Raw genomic sequence first — 27,646 nt, 5'->3', positions numbered from 1 at the left:
AGCCTATAGCAGACACAGGCTCACCAACCCCCAGCAAGCGCCCGCTCACTCCTCTCCTGCCTCTCCGAACATATACTGCGGAGTTTTAGCCGGGCCGGTGAGTGTCCATGAGATGAAGAAGGCATGCCCAGCCTCCCGTGCAGCCAGCTGTGGGCAGGGGACTAAGCTGAGGTCACCAGACTATGAATAAAGATGTAGCGGCCGGTCCTCATGTTCTCCTTCTTTCCTTCTTTCTGATGCCCGGAAATCTGTGGTCATGGAGCAACTTTGGGAGCACTGAGGAGGGCAGAGCGCCCTGTTGGCCCAGGCTGTCATCGCTGGGGTATAGTGTGTGAGAGATTTCCTCTTACTTAAGGCACTTACTGAAAGCATCACCTCCACCTTATTTTAGCTACTGTACTTAGCCAGTCTCCTAGCTAATACTGAGTCCCCGGAGCATCACAGATCTTCCAAACTAAGAACCTCTTGTTGGAAAAAAATCAGAGAAGAAACATTGGATGCTGATCCTAAAGGTCCCCAAAGCATTTGCACGCTTCCCTCTTTTCTCTGCCTCTCCCAGCTTCCCGTTCCCTCCTGTTTGAGTACGAAACATATGCCTTCCGTGACTTGGGGAATGGCTGAAGATGCTTATCACAGCTCACGCAGAAGGGAAGGTTTAGGCTGGGAGACAGAGACTTGGGCCACATGGGAACCAGGGCTGAGAACTGGGGGGCCCTGCAGGATAAAGCCAACACTGTCTCCTTCTCTCTCTGGGGGGCCACCGCCTGTGGCCTCTTAGACGGGTCCTGCAGACAGACATGCACCCCCTACTTTGAATTCCACCCTTTGCAGCTGTGGCTTCCATGTGGCCCTGTCCCTCCATGTTTGCTCAGCCTCTTAAGGCTGACAGTCTGAAGGAAACATTCCGATTTGCTGCAGCCCGGCCCACGAACAGACTGACCTTGGGTCACGTGTCCACGCCTCACTGGGTCCACAGTGGCTTAGGAGGTTAGGGACAGTTTGGGAGCACGAAGGGCTGGTCCTTCCAAAGGTTGTGAGTGGAGTACAAAGTCGGGAAGGAGCTAAGGTCACGGCAGCTAACACGATCTATCTAACATATGTTGGTATCCAGAACACAGAGCTCATTAATTCAGACTCTTCCAATGCAAGGGTTCATGCAACATTGTTCAAGCTGCTAGTGTTGGCTGTGCATTCCTGGTTGGTCTCTCAACTAAGCTACCGGAGCAGCTCCCAGGAATTCTCCTGACGTCTCACAGCACCCAGCAGAGTGCCCTCTCCTGAAGACCTTCCATAGACGGGGACTACCAGTGCCAATCTGAGCACCTCATGTGATTACAGAAGGGACAAGATCTCACGGAAGAAAACTCAGGGAAAGAGAACATGGCTATGGGTCATTTTGTGGCGTTTCACAACCACCGATTAACGGGACTGATACCTGCTGGGTTTTCAGACAGCAACAAGGAGAAAATGAGAAAGAGATCCTCCAGGAGGATCTGGGAGAACGTGGTTAAGAGATTTGCAACATCGGGGCACATTTCCACTTCTCCCAGGCCAGGGTTCCCAGGTAGCCAGACTGGGGCCAAAGAAGAAAATGATCACAGGACTGAACAACCCGAGAAGGGCGCTCAAGCTATCAGTCACGGGGAGGGGATGGGGAACTTCCAGCCCACGGTCATCGACCCTCCCAAACAATTCTCATCCTGGGGAGTTCACAGAATCTATTACTCCATAGTCTCATTTATAGTTTCCCAAGTCTTGATCAGACTTCTGCTTGGAGGGATAGCAGAGCAGAAGAGCCTCAGAGAATCAGAATTCTCCTTGTCTGCAATGATAACTGGCCCCTCCTAGGAATTCCCTTACCGGAGACGAGAAGCTCATTTCCTCTGATGGTCTTCCTCTGCCCCACCTTCCCAGCGAAGCATGCAGGGAGCGGGTCTCCACGGGCCAGCTCCAACCCTCCCTGACAGCTTCCTGCCCCGCCACATACCCCCAACCCCCGCCACATACATATGCACGCTTAGCTCCCGCCCTACCCTCTCTGGCTGGATGCCCAGCCTCCTGCTTGTTTCGGGGTCCATTTTTATTTATCCTTAAAGACAGCGCAGAGACTTCTCTGCAGGCCTGCCATATCCGCCAGCAAAACCGTCATTCCTCACTGTCCTAGTCATGCCCTCATGTTTCCCACGGGGTGCCACTCAGTCATCTGCTGTGGCATTTATCACATTCTCGGGTAATTATCTGTAGGGCCTTCTGTCTCCCCCTTGCAGACTGGGAGCAATTTTAATCTCGTCTAGCTGTGTGTGTCTTCCAGAACCTGGGTGGGGCCAGACAACAGGAGGCACTCCCGCAGGGTTTGTGGGCATGAGTATCAAGAAGAGTTAGTGAAGTAATAGCGTGCTGGGGGAAGGGGTGGGGGGAAGGGAACGGAGGGCCACAAGCTGTCCGCGGACGGGACAGAGAGAAGTCCCCTGCACAACCAAGCAGCGAGCTGCACACGGGGTCTACCGCCTCAGGGGTCCAGCTGGACGTCCCCATGTGCCAAGGAGAGGGTGGGACAGATGGACAGATGGGAGGCAGAAGCCAGGAGAGCTAAGAGAAGGGGGGAACGTGCGTGAGGGGGGGGGCTCAAGAAACGGCTCTGGAGATTACCCCGGGGGGCTGACAAGATCAGGAAGCAATTACGGCCTTGACAGGAGGGTGGCTCCGACTTGCTTCTCAATGAGGGGCAGCTCAGACGTCCTCAAGCTCCTGCTGCACTGGTTCAAGGAAAGGAAGCTTTCATGACACAAGCACTCATGAAGACGAAAACCCCACAGGTACGGAGAGGCGGCCACCAACGTCTCCCATCCACCCAACGACGTCAGCGTCTCTGCCTTTCCTAGCCCAGCTGGGCTGTCAAACTCTCTAATTAAAAGAGGGAAAAAAAGGCTCCCACAATCCTGCCATGAAGAGTTACCTCCAGCCGCTTTATTCTAAGCAAAGCCAAATGAGTTCTTTTGCGGGGATGGCTCTCTCCTAGGGCCTCTCTAATGCCGCTCTGGGCAGCACTTGGTGGTCCAAGTTTCATAGTCAATCCTGACTTCCCATCGAATTGGAGGCTGCGACGTTTTGGGTTCAATCCCCTAAACCCAAGCTACCATCTTTTAAAATACATAAGGTCTTTCCCATTCATGCCTAAAAAATTACCATTAAAAACTAGTATTCTCCCATCCCATGCCCTCCACGATGTCTCTAGAAATGATCTTTGGCTGTTCAGTCACTTGGTTTCCTCTCATTGCATTCCCTCGGCTCTCCGGCTCTCCGGCATTCTGTGGGGGTGTTTATTCGAGAGGGGAGGGTAAGTTGCAATCACCATCCCTAATTCCTCCTTCTTGGGGCTGCGTATTTATTCACTGGAACCCTGGGCTCCAGCCCTCAACCAGAGGCAGCTGCTGGAGGATTCAGGTTGGCTGGGGCCCTGGGACCAGCCAGGGAAAGACACGAACTGTCCTCCGGGGCCTGGGAGGAGAGGTGCTGATGGCCTCGGTCAGACCCCCCCCGGGGGGGGGTGCTGCCTCGCTGTCTCCAGCTCCAGCACGGCCGTGAATGCGGAGTTACCGAGGCCTGCCTTACACCCTGGCCGGGAGACAAGCATCTCGAAATACAAGCTGGGAGACGCCCGCTTCACCAGGCGCGACCCTGTGACCCCAAAGACCAGGCAGAGCAGCACCTCCCCGCACCCCAGAGGATTCATTCTCAGCCAGCGTCCCCTCCACATGCCATAGGCTCTCACTTCTCTCTCGGCCCCGGGACTCTGGTCACTCTCCAGCACCTCTCGTCTTTGTTGTTTGGACACACACAGTGCACAGCTGTGTCCTGCCCGAGTGTGGCTTCCTGGGGGCCGGAGGGGTCTGCCAGGGCTGCTGCGAGCCGAGCACGCCACACCCCGGATGGATTCACCAGCAAAAATTTACCGTCTCACGGGCCCGGGGGCTGGATGGCGGCCGGGCTGCCTCCGTCTGAGGGCTAGAGGGAGGATGTGCTCGATGCCTCCTCCCCTGGCTGGGGCTGGCTTCCTGACAATCTCTGGAGTTCTCCGACTCATGGATGTAGCACCCCCCAGTTTCTGCCTTCAGGTTCACATGGTGTTCTCCCTGTGTGTCTGTGTCTAAATGTGTCCTTTTTCATAAGGGCACCAGTAAGCCTGGATTAGAGGCCCACCTGACTCCGGCAGGACCTTATCTTAACTAATTACATCTGCACTGACCCTATTTCCAAAGAAGGTCACATCCTGAGGCACGGAGGGGGCAATTAGGATTTCAATGTATGAATTTTGGGGACAGAACACAAATCAAGAGAGACCAAGGCCATTACTGTACCCTCTGTATGCAGCTCAAGGCCCAGCCCATGGAGGTACCCCAGGACATGTCCACTGACAGAACACCAGTACGGTTTGCTTGTTGGCTCTCTCTCACTCTTTCCCTTCCTCCTTCAATTTCTTTCTTTCTCTGTCTCTCTCTCTCCCTCACACACACACACACACACACACATAAATACACTTCTAAGGAAGAAACAGGACAAAGCTGTCACTGTTTGCTTCTGGGGAGGTGCCAAACCTCACGACCAGCCTTCCAAATTCTCCTTGAGCGTTATCACCAGGATACAGCAGGCAAGATAAAGAAACTGCAACCCAATTGCCAAAATACTCAATTAACTCTCCTGGCATTGGTGGCTTCTTTAGAAATGCTTAACTCTCCAGCATTTCTCACGGAGTGGGAAGGCAGACAGGCGTCATTAGTCTTTCCCCCTGAAAGGAAAGCCTGAGTACAAACCGAGGGGAAATGGGCCAGCGTTCGAATGAAGCGTTCCCCTGGAGCTCACAGGACAGAGGGCCGGGCGTGCCGGACCACCTGGAGCTCCTGGCCCCCGGCGAGGTATAACCAGATGGTCGTGTCACAAATGTGCATTTGTTGCCATCCTGGGTTCAGCATTTACTTGCTATGCGGACACAGGAGAACCATGAACAACTTGTGTGCTCCTCGAGCTCTTTGTGCAGAAATGGGGGTCATTTTCTGGGACAGTACCTTCTCTTCCAGGAATTTTGCAGCACCGGATAGAAAAACACAGGTACCACGCTTAAGTCAATACCTGCCATTTACTCAGTGCACAGAGTGATGGCTACGCATCTGCGTTCCCAGGCCCAGCCCTCTCACCGTCAACTGAGTCTTCAGAAGCTCTCTGTGATGACAGCAATCAGAATGGGGACCCACTTAAAAGGTATTCATTTTATTAGTTACTCACTACTGTATAACAAATTACTCCAAAATGCATAGGCTTAAAAACCCAAATACGTATTATCTGCCAGTTTCCATGGGGTCGAAATCCCAGAAGTGGCTTAGTTCTGGCTCAAGACCTCTTACAAGGTTACGGTCCAGGTGCGTGTCAGGGCCACAGACAGCTCAAGGCTGGGCTGGGCAAGGAGTCACTTCCAAGCTCCTTCAGGCAGTCACTGATAGGTCTCAGGTCCTCCCTGGCTTTGGATCAGGGCCCTACCCAGTTCCTTGCCATGGGAGCCTATCCACAAGGCAGCTTGCAAGATGGCAGCCGGCTTCCATCCACATAAGCAGGAGAGAGTGAGCATAACAGACACCAGAGTCTTTTCTGATCTAATCTTGGAAGTGGCAATCAACTGTGCCGTTACTTGACTAAAACGGAGTCACCATCTCTTCACCCAAGTTCACAGCAGCCAAAAGGTAGAAGCAACCCAAAAGTCCATCAGCGGTGTGAATGAATGAACAAACTGTGGTACCGACACACGATAGAGTATTATCCAGACTTCATTAAAAAGGAGGAAAATCCTGACACACGTTATAGCATGCATGAACCTTGAGGACGTTCCGCTAAGTGAACGAAGCCAGACACAAAATGACAAATGCTGGACGAGTCCACGTACAGCGCTATCACAGAAACGGAAAGTCGAATGGTGGTCATCGGGGGTTGGAGTGGAGAACAGGGAGCTGTTTAATGGGGGACAGAGCTTCCGTCTTGCAAGATGAAAAGGTTCTGGAGAGGGGCTGCACAACAATGTGAATATACTTAACTCCACTGAACTACACATTTAAAAATGGTTCAGGTAGTAAATTGACATGATGTGTATTTTGCCACAATTTGGAAAAAAAAACATACACAAGTCACAAGGTCTTGATCCCATTCAAAGGATGGGACGATCCTGGGGCGTGAACCCCAGGGGGTGAGGATCACTGCAGGATGCCTGCCCCATTCGGGCATTTATCCAAAGTTGGAAAGAATCCATTGGTTGAATTAGGATTGATTCCAACCTCTTTGAGGCTACCTGAGTCCTGACCACACCCTACAACTGCCTGGCAGTACCTGCTGACTCCCAGCTGTGTTCCTAAGAAACAGAAAAGCCACATGCAAGCCTGCTTTTGGAATTACCTGTTGAATAGGCTGTGTTTCCAATCAATGAATCCCCAATTAAAAATCCATTGCACGACAGTGTTCTTTGATCTCTACTATATCCCCGATGGAACAGAAAGGTATGGTAATGGTTGCACTTTCACGGTCCACTCCCACTTCCAAGTCCTCACAGTCTGTTGTTAGTTTTGAAGGCCAAGGAGAAAGAAGGGAACTGAATCAGGACGAGTCAGAAGAGGAGGAGAGGCACACACAGCTGGTGTCTCTAAAGTGCTTTTTCATACCCCCACTGAGTCGGAAGAAAAGTATTTCAAGCACCCTATTTCCTGTCTTTGGGCCAGTTCTCTCCACTCCATCCAAATAAACATTATAAAATATAATTTTCTTTTCCCACATCAAGTGAAAGCAAAGACGCATTTTTCAAGGGCTGGAAGCCCAGCAGAAGCAGATAGGATATTTTCTGACTAAATGAGCTCACAGGCAGAAGGTGCTGAGCACAGCGTCTGGTGTAAGACTCGTTCAGGGTTCCCAGTTACTAGGATGCCAATGGGCCAAACCCTGTGCTGTATAAGACCGTGTTTTGTCTAGTCAAGATGGCTCTGAAATTCTTCAAGAAGACACTGCATGAAACTCAGTCTCTCCAAACCCCAGTATGAATCAGGTCTGCCTCCAGCACTGGTACCCCGGTAATCCTTTGTTCAAGCACCAAAGCGAGGAGCCAGTTTGCATTTAGGAAATACATAATGGAGAAAAGCACACCCTTTGGTACTAGAATCACACCCAGAACAGTAGGATGCTCACATTGCAGGAGGAACGCAGCACTGCGGACTGGCCAAGCAGCCAGCAGGTCTGGATTCCCACTGAGGGAACAACAGAATCATCGATTCTGTTAAAACAACAGCAAAATACTTATTATTTTAATAGATTATGGACACATGAACTTGCATAACTTAAACACATACACACTACAATAGCACATAAGGTACTAATTAAACACAGCTTCCTGGGGCTCCTGGGTGGCTCAGTTGGTAAAGCATCCAGCTCTCGATTTTGGCTCAGGTCCTGATCTCAGAGTTGTGAGGTCGAGCCCTGCACTGGGTTCCACACTGAGCAGAGAGCCTGCTTGAGATTCTCTCTCACCCACTCTCTCCACTCCCACCCCCACTCGCTTGTGTGCTCTCTCTCTAAAAAAGAAAAAAATAAATAAATCCCCGGGCACACAGCAAGATTAGAAACCTCTCTAAAGTTTGTATGAAACAGTGGTTCTCAGGATTACTGTGTATTTGAATCACTTGGAGGGCTTGTTACAACAAAGCCCTGGGCCCCCTTCCTGGGTTGATTATGCTGGTCTGGGATGCAACCTGAGCTCTGTATTTCCAAAGAGTTCCCACATGATGCTGGTGATGCTGGTCTCAGGATTACACTTTGAGAATCACAGGTGAAGGGAAAACTCACGGACAGGATTTTCTACACGAGGATAATCAGAAGTTAATTCTACCCAAGATTCACCTCCCAGAGCCGTCCTCTGCACAAATTTTGGCAAAAATCTATGTTGATAAACATTTGTCTTTTCTTATCTATGCACCTCAGGCATACAGATTTGCACTGGTCATAATCCTTGATGTGTGACCTACCCTCACCTATGGCCTACACATGACCCATTCACATTCATTCATTCATTCATTCATTTTTAATAACATAATAAACATCAGCCAAAATAAAGGCCAGGACTTCGAAAAGGACTTACTTGTAACTTCACTGAGCTTATTTCATCCATCCTGCCTCCCAACATATGAGCTAACCAGTTAGCCCCGTCCTCCTGCTTTTCTGGTTTACAATTTTATTCAATCTACAAACTGTGGTACACACAGCAGAACACCGAATCACAGTCTAAACACATAAACTCCACCAGCAATCAATAATGTGGGTGAATCACAGCAACAGAATATGAAGTGAAAAAAGTAGTGACCGTGCACAGATCATACCAGTTTGCATTAGAGATATGTGCTTTTTACGATGCCTTAATATGGATGTGCACTTTTAAATCTCTATATTTTTTAATCACTGAAAAAATGTGATTCCAGAAGAGTCAATGAGTAAAGAAAAGTGCCCGATCAGTTTTGACAGAGGAGGGTACGACCCTGCTGTATCCTTCTGGGCTCCCTAAAAAGCTCGCCTTTCCATCCCCCTCCCCTCCAACCGCATCCCTTCAGATTCCACAAAATTCCTCTGAGATTGAGTCCTGATAGAGCAGGCAATTCACATAAGAGGGAACAAAGTAGTAAACAAACACACGGGGGAAAATGTTGACTCTGCTCATAATCAGAGAAATGCAAATTAAAGCATTTGAGGAGCAATCATTCTATGACTACTAAATTAGCAAAAACAGAAAAAAAACAGAACAGCAGTGAATACCCTGGATACAAAGGTGAAACTGACAGGCACAGACAATGCTAGCACCCATGTAAAGACAAGAAAAGATTGTTTCCAACAGCTGCGTGTGGGGGTGTAAGCCATGAACCGTGCAGATGTCCCACTCTGCAGAATATATCCTGAAGAAGGGATGCAGGGGAAGGAGACAATCCTGGTGGCCCCCAACAATGCAACAGTCTAGAAAATCATGACCGTATGCAACCCAGCAGGGGTGAATTACAGTTTTGAAGTGAAAACAAATACATGGTACTTCATAGGGGAGAAATACGAAATCCAAAACGGTAGGTGCTTTACCAGTACAAGCTTGTTTACAGGGCCTGCAGGGTAAAGGGCAAACGTTAATGTGGCTGTTGTATTTGGAGGGGGTATGCCTGCTGTTTTCTTCCTTTCGGTGTTACTGTGGTGTGGTGATGCAATTATTTTTTTTAAAGCTTCGGAGGCTTCCTACCTTGAGAGCTTTCACAGCTCTCCTCATCGCTGTTGTCTTGACAGTTATTTTGCCCATCGCAGATGAAGCTCTTGTCAATGCAGAGGCCGTTCTTGCAGTGGTAGCGGGCGGTGGAGCAAAGCAGAGGGTTGGCCGCTATGAAGAGAAAACAGAGAGGTCACCAAGCAGGCCAGCAAGTCCCATGGAGAACTCCCAGAACCAGGAGTGTGTCTTGCTCAGGAAGCAGTGAGCTCACGGGAACCCCAAGAACTTTCTTCAGCCAGAGTGTGCCCTGTTCGGAAGCAGTGAGCTCTTCTAAGAGGGCGAACTCAAAGACCATCCTAGGAAAGTTGGCCAGCCATGAGGATAGGACCTACCCTGCCCCATTCTAAAAGCTCCTTCTCCCAAGTCACCAGGCAGTGTCCTGTAAGCATACCAATGTGGCCAGAAGGCAATGCCTCACTCTGCACAGCTAACTTCCAGGTGGCTCAGCTGCCTCTGAAAGGTCTGGGGCAAAACCTGCATCTGCTGTGAGAGTCACGAGTGAAACGGTTGGGAGTGTACATTGCACAGAGAAGCAAAGCCACAAGGAGGAGCTGAGTCAGGGAATCCATGAACCTCTGCTACCCGGGGGGTGATGGCATGATCTGGTCCAAGAGCTGTAATGGATTCTTCTGGTTCTAGAACTATGGACTGGTGTCTTAATCCTTCAGATATCTTCACGGCTCACCCCAGTAAACTCAGTAAACACAATAAACTCAGTAAACTCAGTGGTCTCCATTTCTTTGCAATCAAAGAAGCCCATTTATGCACTTGGTCAGCCTGAGAGGCACCCCTGTCTGGCTACCTGTTCTAGGCACTTTCAGAACCTCAAAAGCAATGACAGGCATGGTCCCTCCCCTCAAGGAAGAGAGGGGCAAGTGTTGGCCAGTGTGAGGTCAACACAAAGAGCTACTTAACAACACACAAGCAAATCTCCATAGATAAGTTATTTCCACAGCACAATTTACCTTGTTCCCGTGTTCCCTGCAGTGCAATTCAAACAAGGCTCACTCCTGAGCTCTACTTTCAATAAATGAAGTAGCAAAGTGGCAAGCAATCCAATCCCAGCTCTGCTGGTTATGAGCTGTGTAATCCCGTGCAAATTACTTCACCTCTTTGAGCCTTGGCGTCTTTGCCTATAGCTTGAACTGGCTATGCAAGTTGTGGGGCCTGGTGTAGACAGAAAAGGTAGGGTTAGCTGTTCAAAAATTACAAATTCAAGAATGGCATACAGGCAAGCACGGAGCCCTTCCAAGCGGAGCCTGGGCCCCGTGTATCTGCGCAGGTGACAGGCCCGTGAAGCCAGCCCTGCTTAGAGCATTAATTTGCCCATCAGATGAGATGACATGTGAGCAAACGTGCAGTGCAAAATCTGACTCCCGGCACACGCTCAGACAATGTCTGGCACACTTCCCTATGTCTGTCTCGGTCCCATGAGCACAGCCCTCCCTGCAAAGGCAGTACAGGGGACGATACTGGGGACCAGGATGATGAGGGGACGTACTGGCTGTGGGGAATGAGTGAGTCCACACTTGCACTGCATGTGGTGGGAAGAAAGAGCACCAGTTGGGGCGCCAGGCCCAGCACGGATATTGCAATAGAATCAGGGGCAAGTCAGCTGTGGTGTCCCTCAGTGGACCCCACTGCAAGATGGCATTTATAATAAACCTTCCCCACACGCTTCACTGAGCTATTGTTAAAATACACACAGATGGAGGCTGCAAAGGGCTGAAGACTTCACAGGGCTTCAGAAACCCAAAGGACTGCGGAGGTTTTCTGGGATTTTTTTGTTTTTTTACTATCTTTAACTATTTAACTCAGAAAGTTTGGCTTGAAAGGTCAGAGGAGGCAGAGGGATGGAGGGAAGCCAGTGCTCTCAGTTTTGAAAATAATGGACCAGTGTAAAGTCACCCCAAAGTGGTCTGGCCTGAATATGTAAGTTTTAATTATTTCAATCACCGTGGGCCAGAGGACGGTTCAATTTGATCAGAAAGAAACCAAGGTCTGATTTCAGCCAAAACCAAAATGGGGAGGCTCAAACCACAAATCACGTTCGGTTTCTGTACAGGGCAGCTCTCCAAACCCTCCGGCATCCCATGGTGGTGGCCTTCAGTTGCCCTGGGACCTTGTGGGTCACGTGCTAGCAGCCCAAGTGTCAGCAGCAATCGGCTCGTTCCGACAGACAGCCTCGGAAAGGCTCTCTAATTACTCCAAGATGGGGTGGTCCCGCACGTACGTGAGCGCCCTGGTGGGGGGATCTGTGCTCAATCAACCTTGCTGACAGGGCTAGCATCTACCTACTTTTCTTCAGCCTCACACCTTTTCAGCTCTGCACACTCACTCAAGGAAACAAAGTCATCTGTGTGCACATGCACACACACGTGTACACATATACATCACATGTATGCGTGTGCGTGAACATGTCTAGACAAATCACATACATCATCAAGATGAAGTAATATTGATGATACCTCAAAACACAGCTCCAGTAAAGAATCTAGACCCCCTGAAGACCAAATAAACAGACTGGCTTTAATGCATATAACCAAGCGGACTAGCAGCCATGTTACATGAAGATCACTCAGAACGCAAGAGGAAGAAGGCAAACAACTCAGTCGAAAATGGGCAAAGGATACCATCAGGCAGTGGCCAGAAGAGGAATGGCAAATGGTCCATAACAACTGGAAAAAACGGCAGTTGCCATTGGTAATGAAGCATCACTCCTACCACAGCAGACAGGCCAAACTTCAAGTCTTAAAATACCAGGTTGTTGGCCAGGATGTGTAGGGAGAGACGGTCCCAGGGACGACCGGTGGGGAGTGCAGATCAGGGGATCCACCTCAGAGACCAATTTAGTAATGCCCAATAAAAAGGTGTCCATGCTCTCCAGCCCAGCAATTTCGCATCCAGCTACACACTCCAGAGAGAATCCTGAAGGAACACAAATGTTTACTGAAGTCCTGTTTGTAAAATTAAAAAAAAGAGAGAGAGAAATGACCCAAATGCTCACCCACAGGAGAACAGATGCATGTGCTACACTGGTACAAGAGAATTCTACAGAAGGGGGTGGCTAGCTTTTCCTGTCAAGGGCCAGCTAGTAAATTTTAAAGGATTTGCTAACCTTTGTCTCCCTTTGTCTCTGTCAGGACTACTCAGCTTTTGCTGTGGTGATGCAAAGCAGCCACAGAAAATCCATAAACAAAGGGAATGACTGTGTTTCAATAAAACTTTATTTAAAAAACTGGTGGTAGGCCAAATTTGGCCCAGGACCCATAGTTTGCCGACCTCCGATGAAATGTAGTAGAAAGTCTATCAACCCAAAGAAAACCCCAAAAATCAATGAACTAGAGTCAAGATGGATAAATATCACTCCTATGATAGTACGGGAGCGAAGTAAGTTCAGGACAGCAGATGCCTCTGGAGAGAAGGGAGGAGGACAGAATCTGGGAAGGGGTATATACTGTGAATCTCCAATGATATCTAGTAACATTGTATTTTAAAAATCTAAAGCAAATAAGGCAAAATGGGAACATAATTTTTTTAACTGAGGTAAAACTGGCATATAACATTATATTAGTCTCAGGTGTACAAAGTAATGATCCAACATTCGTATACATTGTGAAATGAACACCACAGTAAGTCTAGTTGATATTCATCAGCACATGTAGTTACAAATTTTTTTTTCTTGTGATGAGAACTTTTAAGATCTACTCTCTCAGCAACTTTCAAGTATACAATACAGTGTTATCAGTTATAGCTATAGTTATACCATTATTATATTATTAACAACAAAGTTATTAACTATAATTAATATAATTATAACAATATAACAACAGGCAATGTGATTTTTTGAAAAGATTTATTTATTTATTTGAGAGAGCAAGAGAGCAGAGGAAGGGGCAGAGGGAGAGAATGGCCCCCAGTCCTGCAGAGCAGGCTCCCCGCTGAGCACAGAACCCCAGACATGGGGCTCGATCTCGCAACTCTGAGATCATGACCTGAGCAGAAATCAACTCAGCCGCTCAAACGACTTGAGCCACTCAGGCACCCTGGTAATGTGATTTTTAAAAGTGTGTTGGCGGTTGTGGGGGTGGGGGGAGGCGGCGAGGCGGGCATCTGAGTGGCTCAGTTAGTTAAGCATCTGCCTTCAGCTCAGGTCATGATCCCAGGGTCCTGGGATCAAGCCCCACATGGGAATCCCTGCTCCTCGGGAAGCCTGCTTCTCCCTCTCCCTCTGCCGTTCCCCCTGCTGGTGCACTCTCTCAAACAAATAAAATTAAAAAAACAAAAACAAAACAAAAAAAAAAGCGGGGTGTGGGGAAAAAGGTGTTCATTTAATTCTACTCTGCCTTTTCAGTATGTCTGAAAGTTTTCACTAAAAATTTTAAAGTGCCTCATGGGGCAGAAATGTTTCAGGGATTCACTTCTTTCCCTTTCCTTTACTCTTCCCGCACAAAATGCCATCTGGCCCACAAACCCCTGTTTTAGTATACTCCCTACTCCGATGGCCAGTTGCTCAGACGACCCAGGCCCAGGCTGGCGCTCAACCACACCTGGGGTAGCTCCTGATTCCAAGAGCACATCATAAAACAGCAGATCCTCACCACCACCCAACATGGGGGACGGGAGTGGGAGGACGGAGAAACAGAGACAGAGGAGGCCACAGGAACACTCCCCCAACCCAGCAGCAAGCCACGTGCATGCCCTTTGAGGGTGTGGAGCTTCCTTCTGGAAGGGTCCTGGAGCCTCCACCTCCCTCAGGATCTGCTGATTCCCCATCTACATAAATTCCAGCAAGGTCTGCACGCCCATTCCCACGGCCACAGCAAATCAGGCGGGAGAGATGCTGCCCGTCACTCCGCAGACCAACCGCCGGCAAGAAAGGAAGGCAGATAGCTACGGCGGGAGAAAGAAGAGCTATAAAAAGCTGCCTTAACAATTCCAAAAGCAGAGAAGCTTAAGATAGTTTCAAAAGAAACCAGTGGGCTCTAAAAGGAGCCAAAAGCAGCCCTGTATTACAGCCTTGTCTAAAAATGGACATTCCTAAGAATGGCCCCGAACTGTTGCCCATGAAGGTAAACACTTAAAAAAACAGGATGCAACACTTCCCAGAGAGATCCCTGTCAGCCACGGTCCTCGAAGCCATAAATGTGGCCAGCTATTGGGCAGACTTGCTTAACCAGAGGGGAGCACCCCACTACCCCGAAGTTTCACTATATTTCTTCGAGGGCCTCTGAACCTGTTGGCCAGGCTTAGCCAACTTGAAGGTGACAGGCCAGGACAACGGTGGACCAGCCCTGGAGGCTCTGGGCAGACAGGGGTCGAGTCTTTAGGCTCCCGTATTCCCATGGAACCCTACCCAGGACCCTAAAAGAGTAACTGCTCAATGCAGAACTCATAAACCGAGCAGGAGATACTTCCTACATTAGGATGTTATGTCTCGGTATGGTCTAGCAATAACTGAACCCATCCAAAGGATGTCTCCTCTGTTCTTGGAAAGGTTTGCCCGTCACCAAAAAATGTTATTACTTTACTCGGTTAACTAGAAAGAGGAACATGATTGATCTCCATTAAGGTGGAGAAGATTGTCTGTAGAGTCGATTTCAAAAACTCAAAAGCAGACGCAAAAGCTCCTCGGTTATTATTAGCACAACAAACACAGGGATCTGAAGATCTGTTTCCCAGCCCACAATCCTCAGGAAAGAGAGCAGGTCTTTCCCTGCCAGGGGGGAGAGAGGAAGGAGTTAAGGTTAAGCTCCGTGGTTAATTCAACTGGCACTGTTTACTCCAACCACATCTGAAGGAGAAGGACCCAGGGTCCACGGCGGCTGCCCAAAAGCAGCTGACCGGCTTCAAGACAGGAAATGAAGCAATCTGTCTCCAGCAGGATGTAGGAAATGTCGGCTTTAATCCATTTAAAGTCTGTGAAGTCGGCCCCTCTTCCACCTCAAAGGGTTCTTCATAAAACACATCAAGGAGAAACTCCCCATCACCCTCGCTTCCCATCTGCTCCCCATCCCCAGGCGGTTACTGCTCACTTCCTCACCGAGCCGCCCAACCAGCAGCCCAACCTCACGGCCTCCAGGGAGAGCTCTGCTTTCCAGCTCCAATTTCCCTGGAAACCAGGCAGCTGGGGGAGACGGAGCTGCCCGGAGCCTTCCTCTGTTCCAGCATGGAGGGCCCTGAGCCCCTCTGCAAGTCGACTGTCCCATTTACAAGCACTACTCCCTTTGTGCGGGAAAACACGCACAGCCCCGACCTTCAAAGAGGCGGCCTGGGTGCCGTGAGCTGCGAGCTCTTGCCTGCCTTTCCGCGTCTGCTCCACAAGGCCTCTCCCAGCAAGCCCTCTGCCCATCGGGCCAGCATGGCCCGCGTGTGGCCACAGCCTGGAGCGAGCCCCTCTTCTGAGTCTGCACGAGGAGAAGGGCTCGCCACTCTGGGCCAGAGGCAGGAGGCAGAGTCCTCAGTCCCGCGGAGTCTCTAAGGGCTTGGAGGACTTGAATTTTCAAAACCCCTCTCGAGTCCACTGGGTGCCAGTGGCAGAATTCTGATTCACTGCTGGTGACAGTTTGCTTCTTCCTCGCTATAAAGGCTTCCTGGCCATGCCCACCTCCTGTCCAACACCCACGCCTGCCTTGTGTCCAACTTCACTGCTTCAATCCCCGCCTTCCCATGGATGGCTTCCCAGACCTTCCCTCTTGTGATAAATATCACTCCCCTGACTCCCCAGGACACTGTGGCCTGAATACCCCTCACCTCACACCCTGCATGTCAGAAATGGATGACTTCGCCTCTCTTGTTCTTGCACCTCCACTCCTGGTAAAGGGACCACCCTGTCCCAGCTCTTCAGACTACAACCACATTTGACCTTCTCCCTCTCCTCACCCTGCACTCAGCTCAGGTTCAAGTGCTCCTCGTTAGGTATAAAATACAATCTCCAGGGGCGCTTGGGTGGCGTGACCTGCCCTCTCAGCTCAGGTCATGATCCCAGGGTGCTGGGATCGAGCCCTGCATCGGGCTCCCTGTTCAGCGGGGAGTCTGCTTCTCCCTCTCCCCTTCCTTCTTGCTTGTGTGGGCTTGCTCTCTCTCAAATACATAAATAAAACCTTTTGGGGATGGGTAATAACATTACCAACCTCAAATGAAATTATACATGCAAAGCATATAGAAATGTGCCACGTGCATCGTGAGCGCTCCACAGTCCTCAACGGAGTGGCTTCTACACCCTGCAGTTTGCATCCCCCCAGCCGCTGCCTGGGCCCTTAGCCTGAACACCCCCTGTGGAACTGTAAGGCCAACTTTTAATGGTGCCCATCCACCTAGGTCCATCTCCTTCAACAGCTCCCACTGAGGAGCCCAGAAGGAAACCATCTCCCCACTCACTGGCTCCCACAGCACTCCCAACAGCCAACCCTGTATTGTAATTATTTTGATGTGAGTATCTCTGTCTCTCTTGCTTGAGTGTAATCTCAACAATGCCACAGTCCTGTATCTGACCCATCCGTACATCCTTTGCCGTATCTTGCACAGGTCTGGCATGGAAATCGTGGAGAGAAGAGGAGAATCTGAAAGAAGGCGGGAGCTGGGGTGAATGAGCAATGCACGGTCTACACACGCCCTCTGGGTATACATCTGAGACCCAGAAGAGGATCAAGATGTCCGTGTGTTAGGAATACATCTTGACGGCCTCTTTTCCTGCTTTAACCCTTCGTTCCGATTAGCTGCTTGGCCCCCTCATCCGACAGACATTTACTGTGGACTCTTTCCTTTAAACAAAGCACTCTATTGGACACAGGGGAGAGAAGAAAACCCAGTCTGGACTCTGAGAGCTCGCATTCTAGTGGGGAGACAGGCAGGTCAATTTGCCATGAAGGGAAAGCATGGGAAGTGTGATTTCTTCCACACACATTTACGGCAGGCTAAGGTCTGAGCCCGTCTCCATACTTGGCCCTGGGACTCCAGCCGTGAACCTGACAACAATACCATCTCACAAGGTCACAGTGTGGCCGGGAAGACAAGGAATAAACATAAAGCAGACTAAGAACAGTGAGGCAGGGGGAGGAGACAGAGTGGGAAACTGGGAGGGAAGGAATTACTCTTTGACAGGGTGCTTGGGGAGGTCTCTCTGTCGGTGACATTGGTTTGGAGAAGCCCCAAGATGGTGTGTGAATGCGCAGGAGAATGAGCCAGCCCAGCCCTGGCAAACCAAGGGTGTTTTCCAAAGGACGCAGGTCATTTAAACAGATGGAAGGTGTCTTTAAGGAGACACTGATGAGGGGGCTTTGGAGCACTGGGCAGAAAAGTCCCCTTACGGAGAAGCTCTTCTCCCCCAGCTCATCTGACGCAGGCCTGGCTCCTTGAGGATGACGCCGAGGAAATGGAGCATCGAATCTGGCCGACACAGGAATAAGGCAGCACCGAGGGGTTCTATGAACAAAAACCACAGATACGCTGGCGAACCCAGGCATCTGGTCGGGGGGACAGGAAGAATTCGTCAGCCATGGAAGAAACACAGTCTAGGACGTGGCGGTTCTTCTGGGCACAGCTACGCTGAACGCAAGAGCAGCAGAGCCTTGGCCTGAATCAAAGGTCCATGGAGGTCACCCAGGCTACCCTGCCATCTCGGTTCTGGCTAGGAGTCTCCGTCCTCAATGAGGGACGACCGGATCAGGGCTGTGTGGCCAGCCGAGCAGACGTCCCACCTCCAGCCAAGGATGCCTGAGCACCAGCGGGGGAAGAAGGAGCCGAACACAACAAGGGAGGGAGGACAACAAGCGAAATTTACAAAAAGGTAAATCTCAGCACCGTGAGCATCTAAGAGGAAATCCTGGTTCTTCACTCCTGAGTCAAAGCAATGCAAAAGGTGGGAAAACGGGTCCACAGAAACAAAGTTCTTGAAAAATGGGACTCTCAGGACACCTAGGTTAAATGTCTGCCTTCGGCTCAGATCATGATCCCAGGGTCCTGGGATCGAGTCCTGCGTTGGGCTCCCTGCTCAGTAGGGAGCCTTACTTCTCTCTCTGCCTCTCCCCCTGTTTGTGCTGTCTCCCTCTCTCAAATAAAGAAAATCTTAAAAAAAAAAAAAGACTCTCCTGTTACATAAGAAAAGCCAAGACATAACCCAACAAAACCTCTCCTTTATCTTTATTTCTTTTTACTATTTTATTACAGAAGATTTCAAATACCCAAAAAGAGAGACTGGCATAGTTAACCCCCATGTTCTGATCACCTGGCTTTAAAAATTATCAACTCACTGACAATTTTATTTCAGTTCGAACCCCCATCCACTACCCCTCATTGTGATTTCATCTTTATATACATTATTATGTTTATTATAAATATCTAATATGGCATTAAATATTACATATATATATACATGTGTGTATATATATCTGTATACACACACACACACACATCCTTATATATAAGGGCTTTTTAAAAATAATAAACAGAATATCAGGGTACCAGGTGGCTCAGTCAGTTAATCATCTGACTCTTGGTTTGGTGGCTTAGATCATGATCTTGGGGTCCTGGGATTGAGCCCTGCATCAGGCTCTGCACTCAGCGTGGCATCTGCTTGAGATTCTCTTCCTCCATCCCTCTCTCTGCTCATGCACACACATTCCCCCTACTTTCTCTCTCAAAGAAAAACCATTCTCACACTTTAGAAACTAACAATAATGCCGTAATATCATCAAATACACAACCACGATTTATATTTTGTCAATTAACTTAATTTTTTTTTAACAGTTGATTTGCTGGAGTAGAGACTGAAACAAGATGGGTTCACTGCATTTGACGGACCTCTCAGTCCCCTTCAGTCTGTAGGTTCCCTCTTCCTCTAATTTTTCTTAGAATGCATTACTGGATGAAATGGGAGCCCTGCAAAATCTCCCACATTGTAGATCTGGCAGTCCGTCCCCCATGGGGCCACCAACATATTCCCCTGTCCCTGAATTTCCTGTGAATTAATGGCTGGTGTTCAGAGTGCATGCTATGTCCCCCAGAGTCCATATGCTGCAACCCGAACCCCTAATAAATGGGATGGCCTTGTGGGGGGAGGACTTTGCGAAGAGATTAGGGTAAGATGACATCATGAAGGTGGTGCTCTCATGATGGGATTAGGGCCCTTCTTAGAGGAGCAGCCAAGGGATTTCTCTGTGTGTGCAAGGAAGGCCCAGGGAGGACATTTCTCTGTGTGTGCACGAGCAAGGAAGGCCCAGGGAGGGCCCACACCATGAACCCAGCCATGAGGGTACCCTGCATGTGGGTCTTCCAGGACAATGAGAAATAAGTTTCTGTTAAAGTCACCTAATCATGGCCGTCTATCACGGCAGCCAGAACTGACAGCCAGAACTGACTAGGACAGATTTAGAGGCTCAGTCAGATTCAGGTTGGAAGCAGAGGCAGAAATACCTCACAGTGATGATGTGTGTTCCTGCTGGCTCACGTCCAGAGGCAAACAACATCTGCTGTCTCTTTCCTTATGATGCTCAGACTGACTTGTGAGAGTCTCCCATTCCAGGTCAAAAGCAGTCATGACATCCGCCCTGGCTCTCCCCCTTAATGCAGCTGGAATAAAAGCCTAGCCAAATATGCAGACAAACACGGCAGCTCTTTTAGGTTCTGAAAGGTAAACCAGAGCAGCCCAACTGGGGAAGAACAAAATTCAAACTATCATTGAAGTGGTGGTAGTTTCCTACTCCCTCGCTCTCCTATCAGAGTCCCGTGTAACTGGAAAGGATCAGAGAAACAGTGGAGCAGGAGGACCTTAGAAAAGCAACTCCATAAAGTTCTTTATGAACTTCTAGGCAGATCCCCAGGTGGCACAAGCATGGGTCTGGTCCTAATCAGCACACCCAAGACTCTGAGAACCAAACTCACAGACCACCGTCCAGGTCCCGGACTGACTGGAGGGGGTACAGAGGCAACACATATCCAAACAACACTGCAAGAACAGCTTGAAAACGACTGGAACCACTGTCCACAGAGGGGCTGTTAGGAATTCGTGGCCTGACCCAATAGAGTTATTTGCTTACTAAAACAAAAATATCAACACACTCTGTAGGCTTGAAACAAAACCCAGAGTGTCATACATAATCATCAAAACATCCAGAATATAATCCAAAATTACTTGCTTTGTGAAAAATCAGGAAAATCTCAAGGGAAGGGATAATCGACAGACACCACTGCCAAAATAAGACAGATGTTGGAATTACGTGATGGGGACATTAAAGCAGCTAATTCCAGAAAGACTCCCAACAAGCCAGCAATCACACAAAACTCTCAACACAAATGGAAAATATGGGGTCTCCGCAAAGAACCCAGCAGATATAAAGAAGAACCAAAAGGAAACTCTAGAGCTAAAAAATGCAATAACTGAAATTTAAAAGAAAAAAACAAAAAATAAAAACACCTTATATGGGCTCGAAAGCAGACTGGAGAGGACAGAGGAAAAAGTAAACTTGACAAGAGGCTAATGGGAATTATCCAACCGGAACAATGAAAGGAAAAGGATTGATTAAAAACTGAACAGAGCCTCAGGAACCTGTGGGACAATTAGAAGATATCCTAAGTTGTTATCCAAATCCCATAAGAACAGAGTGCTTGAAAACAGTTTGAAGAAAGAGTAGCTGAAAAGGTCCTAAGTACAGAAAAAGACGAAAATTTAACAGATTCAAAAAGAACCCGACACAATAAACTCAAAGAAATCCCCATAGCCAGACACACTGTCATCTTAGCTGCTGAGAGCTAGACTAGAAGAGAAAAAACCAAAAAAAACAAAAAAACTTCAAAGAAGCCAGAAAAATGATGCATTTTCTATGGGGAAACCATTTGAATGACTGCAAATTTCTCATCGGAAACCACGAAAGCCAGAGGAAGTGAAACAGCATTTTTAAAGTGCTTTTAAAAAGAACTGTCAACCCAGAATTCTATATGCAGTAAAAATATCCTTCAGGAATGAAGGTGAAATCGAGACACGGTTGGTTGAAGGGAAACTAAGAGGATGTGTTGCCAGCAGACCTGCTTCAAAAGAACGGCTAAAGGAAATACCTCAGCCAAAAGGGAAAGGATACCAGAAGGAGAGTTGGAACATCAGGAATGAAGGAAGAGCAACGAAAATGGCAAGTCTCTGGGTAAACAGAGTAACAGACTGTTCTTTTCCGCTGGAGTTCCTCAAAATGCACTTGAGACTTCAAAGCAAAAATGAAAGCATTGCCTTTTTTGGTTCTGAATGTATGGAGATGTACGATCTCAGACGATCAGAATATAAAGAGATCTATGGAGGGAAAGGGTTTCCACATTCTACTTGAAGTGGTACAGGGTTGATCCAGAGCTGTCTGTGAAGAACCAGAAGGCAGGTCCCAGGCGTGATCAGCCCCACCCACCTCCCTAGAAAGTTCCCCAACTGTTTCTCATCTAATGTTTTCATGAGCCACAGACAATCCATTTCTTCACCAAAGTTACAAAACAGATACACTAATTCTCTCATTCTTTCATGTTAGTTGGTATTCTTCAGTTAAAAAAAAAAAACCAAAAAATCTTTCCTGTCTGGTGGCTATTTAATTACTCAGAAGGGCAGCGCATGGAGAAAAAAGAGGGTAAAAAAGAGGGTAAATGCTGGATTCTCTTTCACTGACCAGTTTCAAGACAGTGAATTAGAATCCACTATTTTTAGATGGTAGATATGCCAGAGGGAAATGCTAGTTTAATCCCCTGAGTTGAATTTGGAATGGATATAATTAAGTCGTTTAGACAATTAAAAACCAATATCCAAACATTTAAATCATAAGCAGTCTTTAATACAACAGGGAATATGTAGGATAGCACAATCAGTTAGAATGTATATTCTAGAACGTACCACACTTGCTTTTTATTGCCATCGAATTACTCTCTAGCATATACACGTGAATACATGTATATATAAAATTCTTCCCATGGACTGTGAGATCCCCATGGACAGTAGGAAGCGGGAGATCAAGCTGATACACACTTACCAAAGGACTTAGTGAAATACAGAACAAGTACATCCTTGGACATCCTAAACGAAAGGTGAAGTGCCAGTAGATAGGGTCTTCCTCTCCATCACTCACAGGTTTGTTTTAAGTCAGTAGGGGTTTTCAAAATCAATTACCCCTTGCCAGGCACCACACTGAACACCTTTCAGGTACTGCCTCATCTAATTGCCACAATGACCCAGGGAACAGGCTCTGGGTGTCCCCATTTCAAGAGACGAGGAAACCACTGTGCAAGGAGATTGTAAAGCAGAGCCGACCCAGCTTAATCAGGGCAGAACACAAACCTCGGGCCAGGCTTTCCGGCTCCAGAGTCATTTTGCTCAGTCAAGCTGCTACCCTCTTAGTGACCTACATTCTCCGGCTAAGGTGGGTTTTTTCCCCAAGCATTCAACAGTCTTGCTGCTACATCATATTTCTGCCATTTGGGACCCAGAAGATGAAATAAAGCAGAAGAAGGCACACGGGAGAGTTATAGTCTCCTCGTGTCCCCACTGGTAAGGCACAATGACAATTATTCCCTGGAAAGGCATAAGTAACACGGGAGATGACCCCCTCCTCATCAGGGACTTACACAAGAACCAACAGGGTAAGGGAAAGCCAGTTCCTTCAAACAATCACTGAAGTCAGTACAATATGTTTTGAAAAAAAAAATTAGTAACATAAATAACAATTACATGAATTATGGTAACAATCCTTACGAATAACATACATGTCTATATACATATACGTACTTACATACACACACACACAGAGAAAGGGAGGGAAGAAAAGAGACAGAGAAAGGCCTGACACAAAAAAACCCACATCTGAACATTGTGTCATTCTGGGCAGTTTCATTTTCCTCTTTACGCTTTTTTATATTTTGCAGATTCCAAAGCGACTTGCTGGGAGAGCTGGCACAGCACAAAAGGCCCCTGGGGGAAGAGATGCCTGAAGGTCACTAATGCTGTTGCGTGTGAAGTGGATTTGGACATAGAGATGCTGTCCAGGAAGGGAGTAGGAGCTCAACACCAAGACTGCTGAGAGGGGGGTGGGAGGGGGTGCGGAGAGAGAACAAGAGGGGGCATGTGTCTGTGCAGTGCCTTGGAATATTATACAACAAGTAAAAGGAAGTGGGGTGGTCACAAGACAAGGAGAACTTTAGCTTTCTATATTACAAGGGAGTTTTTCAAAAATACTTTCTTCTGATATATATAAACATCTTTGTAAAACTTGTTCAAAGTGGGAAGAAAAGCCAGCAAGCACATCGACACAGGTTGTTGACTGAGACAGCCCTTCAGAAGAGAATATGGAGGAGCAGAGAATCGGCTCTGCCCCTCGTGACCTGTGTGACACTGGCTGAGTCCCCTGACGTCCCAACACTTCAGATGCCTCATCTGTTAATGAGGGTCACACACCTGCTGCTGCAGAGCTGCTGTCGGAACAGGAAACAAAGTACGCCCCAGGCCCCAAGCCCTTCGCAGAGTCCCCGCGAGATGGGAGCTTGAGCATTTACATGTTTGCGCAAGAAGCAGCGAGGAAGAGGGGGATCCAGGTAAGGAGAGAAGATGCCCGAGCCCACGAGAGGGAGGAGTGGGGAGCGGGGCCCATCACGAGGAACAAGGGAGGGGCCAGGCGCTCCTGGTACTTACTGCAGTTCTCCTCGTCGCTGCCGTCGGGACAGTCCTCGAACCCGTTGCACTGGAAGCGGCCGATGATGCAGTGGACGCCGCTGGCGCAAGGGAAGAACGTCGGGCCGCATTTGGACTTAGCCTTGGCTGCAGGAGGCAAAACGAGACAAACAGCCGCGGTGAGGAAGCTACGCTTTCTGAGCCCTGGCATACCCATCCCGCCAGCTCCGAGCATGCAAAAGGGTCTCTTCACGTTTCCATGGAAGTCCCCCAAGATCTCCTACCACCCCCCCCAAGGTCAGTGCCGAGCCAGACTGAGAGCCCTCATGCAGCACCCTCAAGGAAGGGGGTGGCTGTGCTTGCGGTATTTCCAGGGCCCCTGCACAAAGCGGGGCTCAACCCCAATGTGTGGCACGAACGAATGAATGGGTGAACAGATGGGGGATGGACGCGACCTACGCTTATGGTGCTGAGGAACCCTTCACAATTCCTTCCCCGATGGTCAAAGCCCTTGTCTGCGCTTATTTTTTTTTTTTAAACAAATCTTTAAAGATTTTTATTTATTTATTTAACAGAGAGATCACAAGTAGGCAGAGAGGCAGGCAGAGAGAGAAGGGAAAGCAGGCTCCCTGCTGAGCAGAGAGCCCGATGTGGGACTCAATCCCAGGACCCTGAGATCATGACCTGAGTCGAAGGCAGAGGCTTAACCCACTGAGCCACCCAGGCCCCCTTTTTGTGCTTATTGAAGACGTCCCACTCTAGGCAGCATGGCCAGAGCTTTCTGTGGATTCTCCCATTCACTCCAGTCAGCAACCACCCAGTGGCATGGTCTGCAGGAAAGGATGAACACCACAGCCCGGAGACGGCTACCCTCAGAGAGGCTTGCCTTCCTGCAGGGCCGGTCCGCATGGCTGATTTCTGGGAACTTGGACTTCGGGAGGGCCCGCACCAGTCTCTCCTAAGAATGGCTCCCCGTGCCTCAGCTCTTTATGGGAACGGTGCAGTTCACGCTGAACACCTGCTTTTCTTCTGGGAGCTTGGGATTGCGTAGATGCTGGGCACATAGCACCTGCGTAACGAGCCTGCGTAACCAGCCCCCGGTCAGAACCCCGGGCACGGAGACTGCAAGGAGCTTCCCCAGGAGAAAGCACTTCTCTCCCGCTGTCGCGACTTGTTGCTGGGGAATTAGCTGCGTCCCCTATCACTTCTCTGGGAGAGGACTCCTGAAATCTGAACCTGGCTTCCTCTGGGCTTCCCTCCTTTTGCCTTTTCCCTTTGCTGACTTTGCTTTGCATCCTTCATGTGACTACATGCCACATTCCTGGAATCCTCCCAGCAAATCCCTGAGCCTGGGGACAGTCGTGGGGGCTGCTGACAAGGATGGCCACGGTTCTCATCCCCGTGGCAGAGGTGTGCTTTGAGGCGTAAAGGGACTTTCCCAAAGCCACACAGTTAGAAAATGCAACACAGGGGTGAGGCCCCGGCATTAGATTCCAGAAGCCACGCTCTCAACCAGCTCAACTGTGTTGCCTCTCTGCCAGTCTGTGGCTTCTCACAACAGAAGCCAGACTCCGGCTCAGAGAGATTCTTCTTCCGCTCCTGCTGTACAAACAGTTTGAACAGAAACTGCTGTAACTCGGGCTTGATGGAGTGTTCTGCTAACCAAACAGCCCTGTGGGGTCACGGACTTTCCTGGGAACGGTGCTGGCTGCTCTGGCTTGTGATTACGAGGTGTAGGATGAGATCTGTGGCTGCATCCCAGGGAGTGGGTCCCGACGAGCATCCTCTCCTCTCCTGCCTTAGACGCAGGACCCGTGGTCCTCAAGAAGGAAGGGCCGTTTCTTGGGAACAAATAGGCCGTAAATTATCTTCATGTTCCTGTCATCGGAACATGCCAACTTTAGCAGCACAATCCACAATCAACAAGGTTTTAAGGTTTGGGACGTGCCCAGGTTTTAAAAACTTCCATCACTTTGTTTTGACCTGGGACTTCTGTAATGGTGCTGATGGGCTCTTCAAAAGCACAAACTTGGGCTCCTGGGTGGCTCAGTGGGTTAAGCCTCTGCCCACTCGGGTCGGGTCGTGATCTTAGGGTCCTGGGATCGAGCCCGCATCAGGCTCTCTGCTCAGTGGGGAGCCTGCTTCCCCCCTCTCTCTCTCTGCCTGCCTCTCTGCCTACTTGTGACCTCTCTCTGTCAAACAAATAAATAAAATCTTCAAAACAAAGCAAAACCACAAACTTGGGAGACAGTGGCTGGGTTCAAACTGTGGCCCTACTTTTTATGAACTTGCGCAAGATTCTTAATATTAGTGAGTCTGTTTCCTCATCAGTAAACTGGAGGTAACAGCTACTTCCCACGGCCCTGGGAAGGATGTGATGAGATAATCTATCCAAAATGCATATTAGCACAGACCGTGGTATACAGCAGGTGCTCAATTAATGGTAATACTTATGCTATTTATCATCGTCATCACCATTAATTACAGAATTTTAAAATTACTTCTTGGGCTGCTCATCTTTTTCCCGATCGCCAAAGTTAAAAAAGCTCATTATGGAAGATCTCTATGAAGTGATATGAAATGATCTCCAGGATACACTGTTATGTGGGGGAGAAAAAGAAAAGTGCAAAAGAGTATTTATAGGATTTTAACCCGCTGTATGGGCAGAAGAGACAAATATAAGAACAACTACACGGATTGGTTCATCTGCGCAGAAGAAACACGGGAAGGACAAACCCTGGTTATGTGCAGGGGGCGGGTGGGACAGGGGTGGAAAGAACGGGGAAATGAGACTAGAATGAGGCACCGGGATGAGTCTCTACAGCTCTGAGTCTTAGAACCCCAATATTTCACATACCTCAACAGTGAACCATTAAAATCATCCGCATGCATGTACGTGGGCGGACACTCAAAATAGGACAGAAACAGCAAAAGTGAGCATGACTGGATTACAGATGCGTAAGCGCACCACGCTGAAGGGTGTCGGGAAGAACAGAAGCAGCCTAAGTAACTCAGGAAACCATTATTTTGCCTGGATTCTATAAGGCTAAAGAAAAAGAGAATGGTACCCAAACAGGGCACTCTACTTTTACCTGTCACAGGGGTATGGATTAGCAGTTCTGAAACTACCTTTGTGTGTACTAGGACTGAGCAAATAAGTAAATATACTGCAAATGATAACCGTGAGGTCTTTTGTTCCCGAGGAAGAACTTAGAAATAAGGAAGGTGGAAAGGCTAATTGATCCTTGAGGCTTTGCGCTGGAAGTAAAGGCATCAGTATGAAGCCAAGATTTGTAAAGATGGACAGACAGACAGATAGGCAGAAAGACATACAGCTAGATAAGAGAGAGACAAATATTTATAGAATTTTTTTTAAAAAGATTTTATTTATTTATTTGAGAGAGAGGAAGAGAACAGCGCACGAGAGAACACAAGCAGTGGGGAGAGGGAGAAGCAGACTCCATGCTGAGTTGGGAGCCTGACTCAGGCGGGGCTCAGTCCCAGGACCCCGGGATCGTGACCTCAGCTAACAGCAGATGCTTAACCAAATGGGGCACCCAGGTGCCCCAAGAGAGAGAAATATTGGTTTGGTGTGTGCATGGGTCAGCATAATGCATTTCCTAGTTCCATCCGCTAAGAAAGATGAGAAGCAATAAACTCCAGGAACAAATGAGCTCACCCAGCCCCATATCTTGGTCTCT

The 27,646-nt window shown here is 48.7% G+C and overlaps 1 protein-coding gene across 1 annotated transcript in view; it reads right to left on the bottom strand.

Moving 5' to 3' along the window:
• LDLRAD3 (low density lipoprotein receptor class A domain containing 3) overlaps window positions 1-27,646 on the bottom strand; it is a 220,394-nt gene that overhangs the window by 90,737 nt on the left and 102,011 nt on the right. The window contains exons 3-4 of the mRNA XM_044259093.1: window positions 23,967-24,092; window positions 9,296-9,430 (exon numbers count right to left, since the gene is read on the bottom strand). Coding sequence (XP_044115028.1) covers window positions 9,296-9,430; window positions 23,967-24,092 — 261 coding nt within the window. The remainder of the gene's footprint in view (window positions 1-9,295; window positions 9,431-23,966; window positions 24,093-27,646) is intronic.

The sequence above is a fragment of the Neovison vison genome, chromosome 7 (assembly GCF_020171115.1).
Source record: "Neovison vison isolate M4711 chromosome 7, ASM_NN_V1, whole genome shotgun sequence".
Lineage (NCBI taxonomy): Eukaryota > Metazoa > Chordata > Mammalia > Carnivora > Mustelidae > Neogale > Neogale vison.
The sequence above is the reverse complement of the archived record's forward strand: the minus strand, read 5'-3'. Positions and strand labels throughout refer to the sequence as shown.